The 13,355-nt window shown below is 36.8% G+C and overlaps 1 protein-coding gene across 1 annotated transcript; it reads left to right on the top strand.

The window, feature by feature from the left end:
• The first annotated feature begins 1,330 nt into the window (after positions 1-1,330).
• On the top strand, positions 1,331-3,919 carry LOC147474386 (thioredoxin reductase NTRB-like). Its single transcript, XM_086582334.1, has 2 exons — positions 1,331-2,561; positions 3,634-3,919. Exons 1-2 carry the CDS (start codon positions 1,538-1,540, stop codon positions 3,702-3,704), a joined length of 1,095 nt encoding a protein of 364 aa, XP_086438460.1. The 5' UTR covers positions 1,331-1,537; the 3' UTR covers positions 3,705-3,919.
• The last annotated feature ends 9,436 nt before the right edge of the window (positions 3,920-13,355 follow it).

The raw sequence follows: 13,355 nt of genomic DNA on the forward strand, positions 1-13,355 counted from the left end.
GTTCTAAGAAAATCTTATAGTTGAAATGTTATTTTCTTGTTTTTATCTCGGTATGTAGTATTCATCTTTCTACCTTTATTTCTATTTATATTGTTTGCAAATTCACTTCATCAAGATATTATATATTTATCATAAATGAATATCTACTTTCGTTATCATGCTTAATTTTGTTGATTGGATTTATGCAAGTTCTTCCACAAGTAATGTATAGGAGGACATTTTTTGATAGCTGCTGCATATGGATTTTGTCACTTCAACTACTGCCTTTTATATTATAGTTGTTTGGACTTTTGCTAGCCCCCCTTTCTGTATCTTTTGAGTTGAGTTGAGCAGTTTGTAAACTCAATAACTGTGCAACTTGTTATATGTATAGTAGTTTAGAACCTTTGGGATGTTGTTATTTTGGTTCTTCTGGTAATATGATAGGTTTAATGATTTTTAGACATGACAGGTTTTTTATGATTTAATATTGAAAATACAAAGGAGGTTATGTCGAAATTTTCATTGAAGAGTTTGTTTTCCTTAAGTTGTAATGTCAAACTTAGTTAGCGTCGGCATCATTTTGGCCTCTTTGATGCTCAATTTTGTATGACATTTATATTTGTAGTTCAATGTTGAGTGTTTTAATTGTCTTTGATGTATTATTGGATCTTCAGAAGTTGTTGATCATGGATTTCTTTGACAGAGCTTTATCAATCAATAAAATTGTCTCAATATTGTGTTTGGTTTTTGGCCTTGATATTGATTATGATCTATAAACATTCATGCGTATGTGCACTATGAAGTAAACCTTTGATTGAACTTTCTTCTTTAATTTTTAGAAATGGTTGTACTTGCAACATGTTTTTTTTTTCCTTTGCAACTATGTACTAGCTAGAGGTGCTTGATATGTCTTTGTGGGCATAGACTGCATACCCTATTGCTTAGCTGGAATAGTGCATTAGTCATTCTATGGTTTTAAAACTTGTTATTTCATAACAGCATCTTCAGTTGTAACATTTTATTACCATTTCCTGGAAGTCGTAGGAAACTATATTAATCTTGCACAAGTAAAAATGAAGTCACACACAACCCACAGTGATGTTTCACATATTAACTTGTTTGGGAAATAAACAATTTTTTTTATCTTGGGATTAAAATGTCAAGAAATTGTTAGTGAGGCTGACGTGGGAATGTATATAAGAATACAACTCCTCTTATTAGTGCGAGATAGATAGAAATCGAGGGGCAAGTCGTAGAAATAAATAAATAAATATAATTTTTGTTATATATAAAAAAAAAAAGAGTCAAATAAATTATATACTATGCTCACGCCCCACTGCAATGCAGTATACTAGTTAGTTAGGCATAGGATTCTGGTAAATGTGGAATGTGTGTGTGAGTGTGTAGATTGGATTGCACTCCATAGTTACATGCCAATTACGCAAGGAATTAAACAAACTAGAATATCGTGGAGACGCCGTAAGAGAACCAATTACCAACCAAGCCGAACGAAGGAAGGTTAAAATAGGAAAATAAAATAAAATAGAAAATAGTCATGCGAGCGTGTATAGCATCTTTACTGAAGAAAGCCCGTACTTTTGTGAGCCTCGCCACCACAGCAACCGCCGCCTCGTTATCGACAGCTACTACTTCCAACATGTCGGACGAAATGAAAACCCTAAGAACACGGGTGTGCATAATCGGAAGTGGGCCCGCGGGTCACACAGCCGCCATCTACACATCACGTGCCGAACTGAAACCCATCCTCTTGGAAGGGTGGATGGCCAACGACATCGCTCCAGGTGGCCAGCTCACCACCACTACAGACGTCGAAAACTTCCCCGGTTTCCCCGATGGCATTATGGGGATAGAACTCATGGACCGCTGTCGCAAACAGTCCCTCCGTTTTGGCACCCAGATATTCACCGAAACTGTTAACAAGGTCGATTTATCTAAACCTCCTTTCAAGGTCTCTTCTGATTCCATCACTGTTCTGGCTGACTCTGTAATCGTTGCTACGGGTGCTGTTGCCAAGAAATTGAAGTTCCCTGGATCTGAGGTGTTCTGGAACAGGGGGATTTCTGCTTGTGCGGTCTGTGATGGGGCCGCCCCCATTTTCAGGGACAAGCCCTTGGCTGTCATTGGGGGTGGAGATTCCGCTATGGAGGAGGCTAATTTCCTGACTAAATATGGATCTAGGGTTTATATTATACATAGGAGGGACACTTTTAGGGCCTCCAAGATTATGCAGAATAGGGCCTTGAGTAACCCTAAGATTGAAGTGCTCTGGAATTCGGTTGTCAGTGAAGCCTATGCAGATGCGGACAAGCCTAGTTTGGGAGGGCTGAAGGTCAACAATATGGTCACTGGGGAGGTTACTGATCTCAAGGTCTCGGGCTTGTTCTTCGCAATTGGCCATGAACCTGCGACCAAGTTCTTGGATGGACAGTTGGAGCTCGACTCTGACGGGTATGTTGCTACAAAGCCTGGTACAACTCTCACCAGTGTTCGAGGGGTTTTTGCTGCTGGTGATGTGCAGGATAAGAAGTATAGGCAGGCTGTCACTGCCGCCGGTTCAGGTAATTGCTTCTCATACATTGTCTCTATTAATGGTGAACAGCACCTGGTTTAATTAGAAGCAAACACCAACGTACTTTAACATTTCCATGGTCTCCAACAATTTTATCAGTCCAAGTGAATCAACGTCATCTTAAAATTAGAGTCATATCAAACATTGTATACCTGTTTATGATTGTAAAGGAGTTTTTTTCCTTTTTATGTTTATATTTTATGATTACTAGTTCTTGTACCTGTCATTTTTCCTAGGATGGTCAACTCAACCAACACAAGTACTTTTTTGTGCACAGAGAAGTTAATGACCACATTTGTTTCATAATTTACTCGAATGTGCCTTCACTTAGGTAAATTACAGAATCAGTAATACACATTTAGTATTGATCACTTGTTTCTCTTTGAACTGTATTTGTTGATGTGATTTTCTGCATCGGTAGATACTGGATGTATTTCCAATACCACCTGTGTTGATATATACACATGATAAATCATCAAATTTCCTTTGAGATCGTCTATTCTTTATGCTCTTTAAGGTCCAGTCGAGCATGGTATCTCTATGACGCAACAAAATAACCTCCCTAAAGTAAAATAAAATAATGGCGGAAAGTGAAAGTATTCGCGCATAGGAAATTTGTCTAAACTTTCACATACTTGCATATTAGAAACGTTAAAAGTATCTCGTGGTTGCTATTTACTAGCCCCTTTATTATTGTTTGCTCTGTTCATTTGCATCTGGAAAGTTTATAGGCTCATTATACCACACACAGATAGAGTGCTGAGTTTATTATAATATCTCTTGTGCGCGGAAGATGCCATCGGGTGTGACTTTGACAAAATATTTTAAATAAAAAATGGACTTCATTATCTCAACTCTGTAAAGCTGCTGGTCAGAGTGTTTCTCCCAGACTGTTTGAAAATGAAAGTGTAGCTTCAGATTCAGTAATTTTCATTGCTTAAAAGAAGACATTAATTGGATCTTCGTTATAACCCTCCTCCCTCCCCCTCCGCCTTTTTTTTTTCATTACTTAGGTAAGTTGTCTTCTCTTTTTTCTTAATATTTGAATCATTACACCGCAGGATGCATGGCAGCCTTGGATGCTGAACATTACCTACAAGAAATCGGATCTCAAGAGGATAAAAATGATTGACTCTTTCTAGATTCTTCTTCCAATGTGGATTTCTTGGTGAACCAAAAATCTAGTCTGTAGCGGGGAGAATAATCTTGACCTATCCCCACCCAAGTCTCCTTGGCATTCTCATTGACATCTTCTGTTGTAATCATGAAAATGACATCCCCATGGTGTTTGAATTATTTGCTTCTTGTTTGGCCACGATACCTTATAAGATGTTGAAATTTGGATTCTATGTTCTGCTACACATCTGATTCTATCAACTTTTGGGTTCTCTTTGTTCTAGGAGCTCTCGAATGACATTTACTGTTGCAATATTTATAACCAATATTTGCTTTAGTTTATCTTTGGGTCAATTTGAGATACCCCCTGTTTGAGAATTTTTTTTTGAGATACCCCCCATTTTGAAAATCAAGAGAGATACCCCCATTTTGAAAATCAAGAGAGATACCCCCCCAACTAACGTCTCCTGTCAGTCAGTGAATTAGTTTCTACTGACCAAAACACCCCTGTGTCCATTTGAGGAGTTTGCCAACGTGGATTAATTGTCCACGTAATCATTTAAGTAGCACTATTGATCTAACCAACGGATGTGATGATTTAACCATTATTGAGTTTTACAGGGGGGTATCTCAAATAGTTTTACATATTATATGGGGGATTCTAACATAAAAATATATTATATACTGTAGTATGGTAGTTAGAGATATGTAACTTAAGTTGTCATATGCAGAAATGGTACTGTTCAGCTCTATGTTTCCAAACATAAGGTTTGAATAGTCTGCAGATGTATGTTGTAAGAAGTGACATAACATATAAGTATGACAGTTATAGTATTATATCTACTCGTAAAGCTTATATACAATAATATATAAGTTGTGCACAACACTGTATAAGTTGTGCACGACACTATATAACAAATAAAGTTTATATACGACAATATATAAACTTATATACGGCAATGTATAAGTTGTGCACGACACTGTAAGGTCAGGTATGAACATTCACTGTTCATAATTCAATGGTATAGTGTAATGTTCATACTCCTAGTGGACTATAAACACTGAATGTTCATACTCTTGTTAGACTATGAACATTCATTGTTCATAGTCCTATCATACTCTTGTTGGACTATGAACATTCAGTGTTCATACCATTGAATTATGAACAGTGAATGTTCATACCTGACCTTACAGTGTCGTGCACAGCTTATACATTGCCTTATATGTATGAACATTGAATGTTCATAGTCCACGAGGAGTATGAACACTGAATGTTCATAGTCCAATAAGAGTATGAACACTCAGTGTTCATAGTCCACTAGGAGTATTAACACTGAATGTTCATGGGTTAATTTGAGATACCCCCCTGTTTGAGAGTATGAACATTCAGTGGACTATGAACACTTAATGTTCATAGTACACTATGTAGTATGGAGGACAATAGAGTAGCATTGAAGATAAGATAAGATAAGAGAGTAAAGATAAGATAAGGGGCAATTTTGAGAGTGAATAGATAAGAGAGAGAGTCTTTCTTGAGTGGTATTCCATCTCCTTGTCTCTACCATTAACCCAACATAATATTGTTTAATACAACATCAAGCAAGACAGACATGACCATGTCTAAAATTCGAAAGGCAAAACAATATTTAAACCTGCTCTAAATAACAAGGGTACCCAAAAAATCTGACAAACATAGTCATTAACATAACCACAAATATAAAGTGTTCAAACCCTTAAGCCACCCCTGCCCATAGGTATTGGTGCTTGGAATTGGCTTCTTGGTCCTGCATCTGGTGCACTTTGTCCTGCGGCAGGTCCATTTTGTCCTCCACTTGCTAGTGATGGTCCCCCAATGCTTTGTCCTATTCCATTTCCTCCACTTGCTTGTGATGGTTCAGTAATGCCGTGTCCTCTTCCTCTACCCCTTGCTGTCTCTATATCAATTCCATCCTTTTGAGCAATCTAAGCAGCACTAGGTCCTTTGCATGTGGCTTTGTTGTGACCTACACACTTACATTTGCTGCACTTCATCTTTCTCTTCTGCCTAGGGTTTGAACCCGGTGGTCTTTCTTCCTATGCATCTCTTTTTCTATTTTTCTTTGGTTTTCCAACTGGTCTTTTCAATGGTGGTGGAGGACAAACATGTGGAGGCTGTGAATAGGCTTAGGCCCTAGTTATTACAAGCATATATAGTTATCACAAACATAAAATTATTCACTTACTTCTGGCCAATCATCTGAGTTTGGAATAGGCCTCACACCTTCTTCATATGTCTTTCTGTATGTCGCCACAGTTAGGTAATCACTACACATCCTGCATCACTAGCTATCATTGTGTGAGACCAAAGAAAAATTGAAAAAGAAATAGATTGAAAGCATTGAAAACAACATTGACTTGCCTTCCCAAATTTAGCCTTCTGAATGATATGATGCACACTGCATGGATACATGGTTGACCAGTAAGTTACCACTTCTTGCACTCACATGTGTGATCAGGTATGTTCACAGTCCACCTTTGCCCCTCTTTGCCTGTGACAATCCATTCATAATCATTAGAAGAAGTCCAGTTGTAGTTTGTCACACCCTTCTTCATAGTCTCATAAATCTTCTTGACCCTAGGCACCACATCATTTCCATCCAGTGAATTTGCAATCAATTTTCTCTTTCTCATCAAAGTCATAAGTAACAATGATAGTTCTTCAAAAAAAATGTACATACAGGCTTATCCCTTAGATTCAAAATCCAAGCATTAAAGCTTTCAAAAAAATTGTTAGTTATATGCTCACAAGTAGTGTGAGTTTGTAAATGTGACCTGCAAAATGACTCCAGACCTCGACCAGCTAGCCAATCATGAGCTTCTTTGTTGGCATTTTTCAACTAATCCAACCAATACTGACAACCCCTAGTCTTGTAAGCCCTTGCAGCTGCCCAACATATGTTTTCAAGGTGTTTTCCACCTTTGAATTTGTTCTTGAAGTTTTTGTATAAGTGTCTGAAGCATAACCTATGGTTTGAGTGTGGAAATATATCACTAACAACCTCCTTCAAGCCCTTCTGCTGATCAGACATAAAAGTAAGTCTTCTCTCATGCTCCTCTAAATAAGGTTGCATTTGAATTAAGAAAGCAAACCATGTTGTGGCCCTCTCCCCTTGCATAAATACACTGCCACTGGAAACAAACCATTATTGCCATCAAGTGTAGTAATATTCAAACACACACCACCATAGTTCCCTTTTAAAAATATCCATCAAGACCAAGTACAGGCCTACAACCCTTAGCAAATCCATTTATGCTTCCCCTAAAAGCAATGCACATCCCATTGAAACAACCATCATCAACATTAACTGAACAAGTAGCCCAACTTCTAGGATTTTTACGCAACACAGCTAAGTAACAAGCATGACCAAGCAAATATGAATTTTCATAGTTTCCATTTACTTTCTCAAGTATCTTGTGTCTAGCATGCCACCCAACAAAGTATGTTATTCTCACACCATAGTCATACCACACTTTATTAATTATATCCCTAGCTTTGTAAGATAAGTGGTGCAATTTAATTTCCTGTTCATATGCATCTGCAATGAAGTCAGAATTGCACAAATAGTTATGCCATTCTTCACTACCTTCACAACTTTCAACATGGTATAAATTCATACCTTTCAACTTACAAGTGAAGCCATCGCCTGCATTACCATATGGCACCTTGGCATAGAAGTACCACTGGCAATCTAAACCCCAAGTACTTTCCTCTGACTCAATTCCCATCATTCTTTATCAGTCGATACTCAAACCCATTCAAAATTGCATACTTCCTAAAGTAGTTCCTACACTCTTGGATTGTTGGCCACTCCATGCCATCCACTGGTTCGTCAACTGTCTTGTTTGGCACAAAATCCACTTGCACTTCCTCATTTGCATACAAATCATGTGTGTTACCTTCAAATTCTTCATACTTAGGAGGGAACTCTTCTTCAGACTCTTCTGATTCACTTCTATATTCCTCTTCAGTTGGAATATTATCAAGAGGATCATTTTGAGGCATTAAAACTTGCTCAGGCAGTGTAACATCTTCTGGCAATGGATCATCTTGGAAAGATGGCAGTATGTCCAACTCTCCTTCAGGTAAGTAGTTTGCTCTCATAGTTTTCTTTCTTTTTGTTGAAGAAGCTTCAAAACCAGGTACTGAAGTTTCAAACTGCTGTTCAGGTACTTCTACTGGCTCTTCTACATGCACAGTCTCAGTCTCAGGTTCAACTAATTTAGGAGTTAGAAATATCCTTGGAGGTCTAGTTTGCTTCAGTGTTCATGGGAGTAATAAATATCTATTCCACGTCATTACCTTCACATACTACTTTAAACACTTCACCATCCCCAATTGAAAATCTTTTAGGAGGCACAACAACAAATTCCACAAATAAATTCAAAAGACCAGTATCATCAACATCAGAATCCTTCACAAACATCATACAGTCACTGTCATTCTTTATACTTAGTATATCCCCATTTAAGCAATATATTAGGTCACCACCAATCTCAAGTTCATAACGAAATGGGTTCAGGACAAGTGTAAGAATCAATGGATTCAATCGAACCAAGCACAAATATTTTGCATCAACATTAAAAATGCAATAATCAGACCCATTAATATAATCTTTAGTAGACAAGTAGTCACTATAGTCAATGAATTTCCCCCCATGGTGCACCCTCATTTGTATCTTGGGCAATGGAGTTTCACTGAAAGAAGACAAATTTAGATCAACATATGACACTAGAGTTTTACACACATTCAACAAGTATAAAATATATTTCAACTAGTTATAAAATTTTGGCAGAGAACAACAAATTCTAAGAACATTCAACAAGCATGAAAAATGTCATAACTTTAGCAAAATCAAAATCAAAATGAAAGAGAGATGAACTTACTTTAAGCCTACGATAGTTGGCAATGAAATTTCTAGTGGAGGAGTTGTTGATTTTGCGATTTCTTCATCGGGTTCGTCAACAATGGAAATTGGTGGCACTTCGTTACATTTTCTTTTTCGGGTTTGGGTGCTTGATCCTCCTCGTGTGTTCGTGGATGCATGTTTAAAATGACGGTTTAGAACATTGATAATTAAGGTTTATTTGCTGCTAGTTTTTGTCGAGGTGAAAAAGAAAGTGAAACTGACTTATCGCGCTGGTTTTTTTTATTTTGCTAGACTTTTCGGTATTTTGCTGGATTTATCAGTATTTTTAGGAATAATTAACTTTTCATGGACAGTCCAGATTTGATCTTAAACTATTCACGTGGATGGTGGAGATTGGCTGATTACGTGGACAATTAATCCACGTTGGCAAACTCCTCAAATAGACACAGGGGTGTTTTGGTCAGTAGAAACTAGTTGGGGGTATCACTCTCAATTTTCAAAAGAGAAGGGGGTTATCTCAAATTGACCCTTTATCTTTTCAGTAGTTTTCTTAAGAGCATCATCAAAGCATTTCCATTTTGGGTTGTGACACCTCAGCAGTTTTGGTACCTCAAAAATTCTAAAACGAAGGGAAAAACCAGCGTGGTTTGCGCAAATTTGGGTAAAAAAATTTGGATGGGAATAGTTGTCCTGTGCCAATCTAAAGTTTTTTAAAACGGAAATAGTTGTCCTATCCCCTATTGAAACACATTTTATTTAAAACGCGCGCACAAGCTTCCAGTAACATTTCCTCGCGAGAGCTTCAGCAAGATAACTCAAAACCCAAACCTTCAATTACCAAATAAAAATTCGTTTTTCAACCAAATTTGATCTCTATTGTTTGCAATGGATCAACATTGTCGAGCTGGACGTAAGAAGACTATTATGCGTGGCTCGGGGAGTTCAAATCCACAGGAAAATGAGAATGAACTCGTACCGAAAATGATTTCAATTTTCCACGGAGATTGAGTATTGTTGATCATCCGACGTTGGCTCCCGATCCAGACAAGCATGTTTCGTGTTTATATAACACTGACTAAGTAAGTATGAGTTTATGAACGTTGTTCAATTGATTTTGATTTAAAATCGTGTTTAGAATTTAACGTATACTAACTATTTGATTAAATGCCTCAACGTGTAGAAAATGAGTTCGACAAAATGGAGATGCGCAATGTCGAGTATTAAAGACTTCTTGAGTCATCTAGTGGAAAGAGGGGAGGAAATGAAGCACGTAAGAGCTTCAAATTTTGGGAACACCTTTCGGTCCATTGATATAGTGTACGAGCATTTAGACTGATCGTCCACTGATATTTGCATTGGCGGAACGATGGTGGCACACCACGCACACTTTTCACCTTCCATGTGGTGAGATTGGTATCACACCACTTGACTTTACAATGCTAACGGGTTTAAGTGTGGGCGAGAAGAAGCCAGTTTTGTTTGATTCAAGTATCGAATATGATTTTGAAAGGTTGAAGACTCTACTGCCTTCGTTGTTTGATTTTGAAGGTAGACTTGTTCCAGGGAATATAGATAGCAGATACATTTTGAACCTGCATATCAGAGAAACATTCATGCATTGATTAGATGTAGAATATTGTTTAGAACATGAAGTTGACACCCTATATTTGGACCCAAACTCTGCGGAGGAGGATGAGTTTATCAGGATTTTTTTGTTATATTTTTTGGGCCAAGTCGGTTTTACAACAGGAAAATCTGGGGTACAGGATGGTTGGTTAGCGTATTTAGTAGACCTTGATAGCTTGGAAGATTTTGACTAGGGAGGTGCTTTCATGGCACATTATATACAGGACTTGATTTGTTTGTACAAACAAATCAAATGGGGAAGCAATGCAATGGAATTACTTGGATGCTACAGGTAATTCAATAGGATTTAACTTTTAAGATATAAGCTTTTATTTTGTTAGTTAAATATTATATAATTTAAATTAATTAGATACACTTTCATTTGATTATTTCAGTACTGGTGGTATGAGTATTTGGCTTGCTTAAACCCTATACTGAGAGAGGATTGGGATAAGGACTTATGGCCTCGCCCACAGGGATGGGCTGCAGACGGTCACGCTAGATTAAGGGATGAGGTCCATAATGATCTTCAAGCTGCGAGGATCCAAATAGAGATGAAAAGTATGAGATCTATTGTTTGGAGTCCGTGGCAAGGTTCTCAATTTGAGAATATGCATATCTGTCAGCATAGTACTCTAATGTCGTTAAAAATATTCATATTGTAAGCCCCTGATATACGTGTTTGGTTCCTTGGAGATAGGGTGACTATGCAAACCATTGGATATACATATATTCCTACTCCCCCACCCACAGATATGCGTGCCATGGATGTTTCAGAGAATTTGATTGAACGGAATCGCATTGAGAGTGCGTGGCCGTGTTTTACAAATAATGTTGATGTGAACTCCAGTCTTGATTATGAGACTTATTGGCGGAAAGTTTCTAGGGGAAGTCCACTGTATAGAGGTGCAAACATGGATGTCGCAACTAGTCAGAGTTTTAGGCGAGACGTCCAATTCCCAGAACCTGCAAGTTCCACAAGAACATCTAGAGTATATCATAGTTATACACCCCCACCTAGTGATCCATATGACCCATGGTCATACCGCGTTGTTAGTTCTCAGGGAATGGAGACCATATTTCACTTGGAGCGTTTGGTGCTTGTACTTGAGTTACAACAGTTTAATGATGTATATTTATATTTCATTATGTTAATTTAAACACACTATGTATATTTAACTTAGATACAATATTGACACAATGCAGGAAATAGTGCATGCTTAATTATCAGATGAAATGCAAATCAACCAGGGGATTCGAGCTAGTTTAATTGAGCACACTCAATAGTATTATGGCTATTTAGACGAAAAACGAACGCAAAGAGCAAACGCTGAGCGTAGGATGGATGAGATGACAAACGAATTGGAAGCCTTGGTAATTTTATTATATGTTTTACATTTTCAATTTTTTATTTATATATATCCAATTTTAGATTTTAATTGCATTATGTTGATGCTTTAGAGAATTGCTACTGATATCATGTAGCAAACATAGTGCTCCTAATAAGAGAGGGCGAAAACGGAGAGGGAGTGGCCAGAGCAGTTAGGGTAGTGCTCCATAGTGCTATATTGCACTATTTTGTAATAATTTAGTGATGTCATTGTTGTTGTTGTTGTTGTTGTTATTTTTTAGGGTTTGAACAGGTTTTTGAGAATCTTAACATGTTTAGGTATATAAATTATTTTGATTAAACAAAGGAGGTTATGTCCAATTTTTTTTATGCATTAAATTAATTATTACATTGTGTTAATTTAAAGTCAAGATATTTGGGGGCTAGTGAATCTATTATTTGCGTTAATTATTACATTGTTTTAATTATTATAGTAAGTTTAGAATTTATACATGCTTTTTGTTATGTAGACAAAGAAATTCTCATGTAAACAATCAAGCCCTTGTGAACGTGACTAATAAACCCATAGGCCTCCAAGCCAAAATTGCATTGCATAATAAAGGAAAAATACACTAAAACAAAGGGATCAATTTATACGTTATACATTGGCATTATTCCCAAGGGGGGATCAATTTATTATTCCCAAGGGAGGATCAATTTATATCCGTTGGCATTATTCCCAAGGGGGATCAATTTATATCCGTTGGCATTTATTTCCAACGGATATATTTCTATCCGTTGGAATTTATTCATAACAGATATATTTCTATCTGTTGGGCCTTTGCATATATATTCAAAGTCATTTTCATTCCTCACTTTAGCTTCTCATTTTCATTCTCTAATCTTTCTCAACTTCAATTTCTATCTCAAGTTCAACTACCAATATGGGCGGATCAAATATTGTGCACATTTCTACACCTGAGATTTGTCAGTGGTGTAAGGAAGTTGGTCATTACACTACTTCATGTCTATACATTAACATCAAATGCCCAAAACCTGAATGCAACGACATGATGATAGTGGTCATAACTAGCAAGGATGATGGAACATTGGAAGACAAACTTCTAAAGTGTGATGTTGATGATTGTTCCTCAAATATCAACATCTATCATTCAAAAAAGATTGACATACATGTATGTCATTTTTGCAAGGAAGCAGTAGATTTCTGCCCTAGGTGTCGCTTGTGCGATCAATGCAATCCTTCAATGTGTGGTGGAGAAACAAGTCGTACCTCTTAGAATTTAAGTGTAGGGATATGTAATATTTGTATTTTGTTTAATTCCCTAGTATATTGTCTTTAATTATTTTTCATGTGTTTTTAATTCCGTAGAATTTTATAAGATGTTTTGTGTTTTTATTTCAAATTAAGTTGTAATGTTTTTCATTTCTAGTTGAGTTGATTTGTTTTTAATTTCAACTTATAAACAAACACATTTTTTTAAGAAAATATACTTTAATTAAAACAAAATACAATTTTATTTAAAGAGAAACATACACGTAAACAATAAAAACATATTACAACATAAAATTTAAATAAATTAGTACGCTAAAACATAATCTAATACTACTTAAGTACACGTCCAGGCTCAACGGTACAAAAGCCCAATGGTACAAAAGCCCAACGGTACAATTTTTGCAAATCCTCTCAAATCGTTCAGGCCCAACGGTACAAAAGCCCAATGGTACAATTTTTGCAAATCCTCTAAAATCGTTAAGGCCCAACTGTACAAAAGCCTAACGGTAC

Source organism: Coptis chinensis, chromosome 9 (assembly GCF_015680905.1).
Source record: "Coptis chinensis isolate HL-2020 chromosome 9, ASM1568090v1, whole genome shotgun sequence".
NCBI classification, from domain to species: domain Eukaryota; kingdom Viridiplantae; phylum Streptophyta; class Magnoliopsida; order Ranunculales; family Ranunculaceae; genus Coptis; species Coptis chinensis.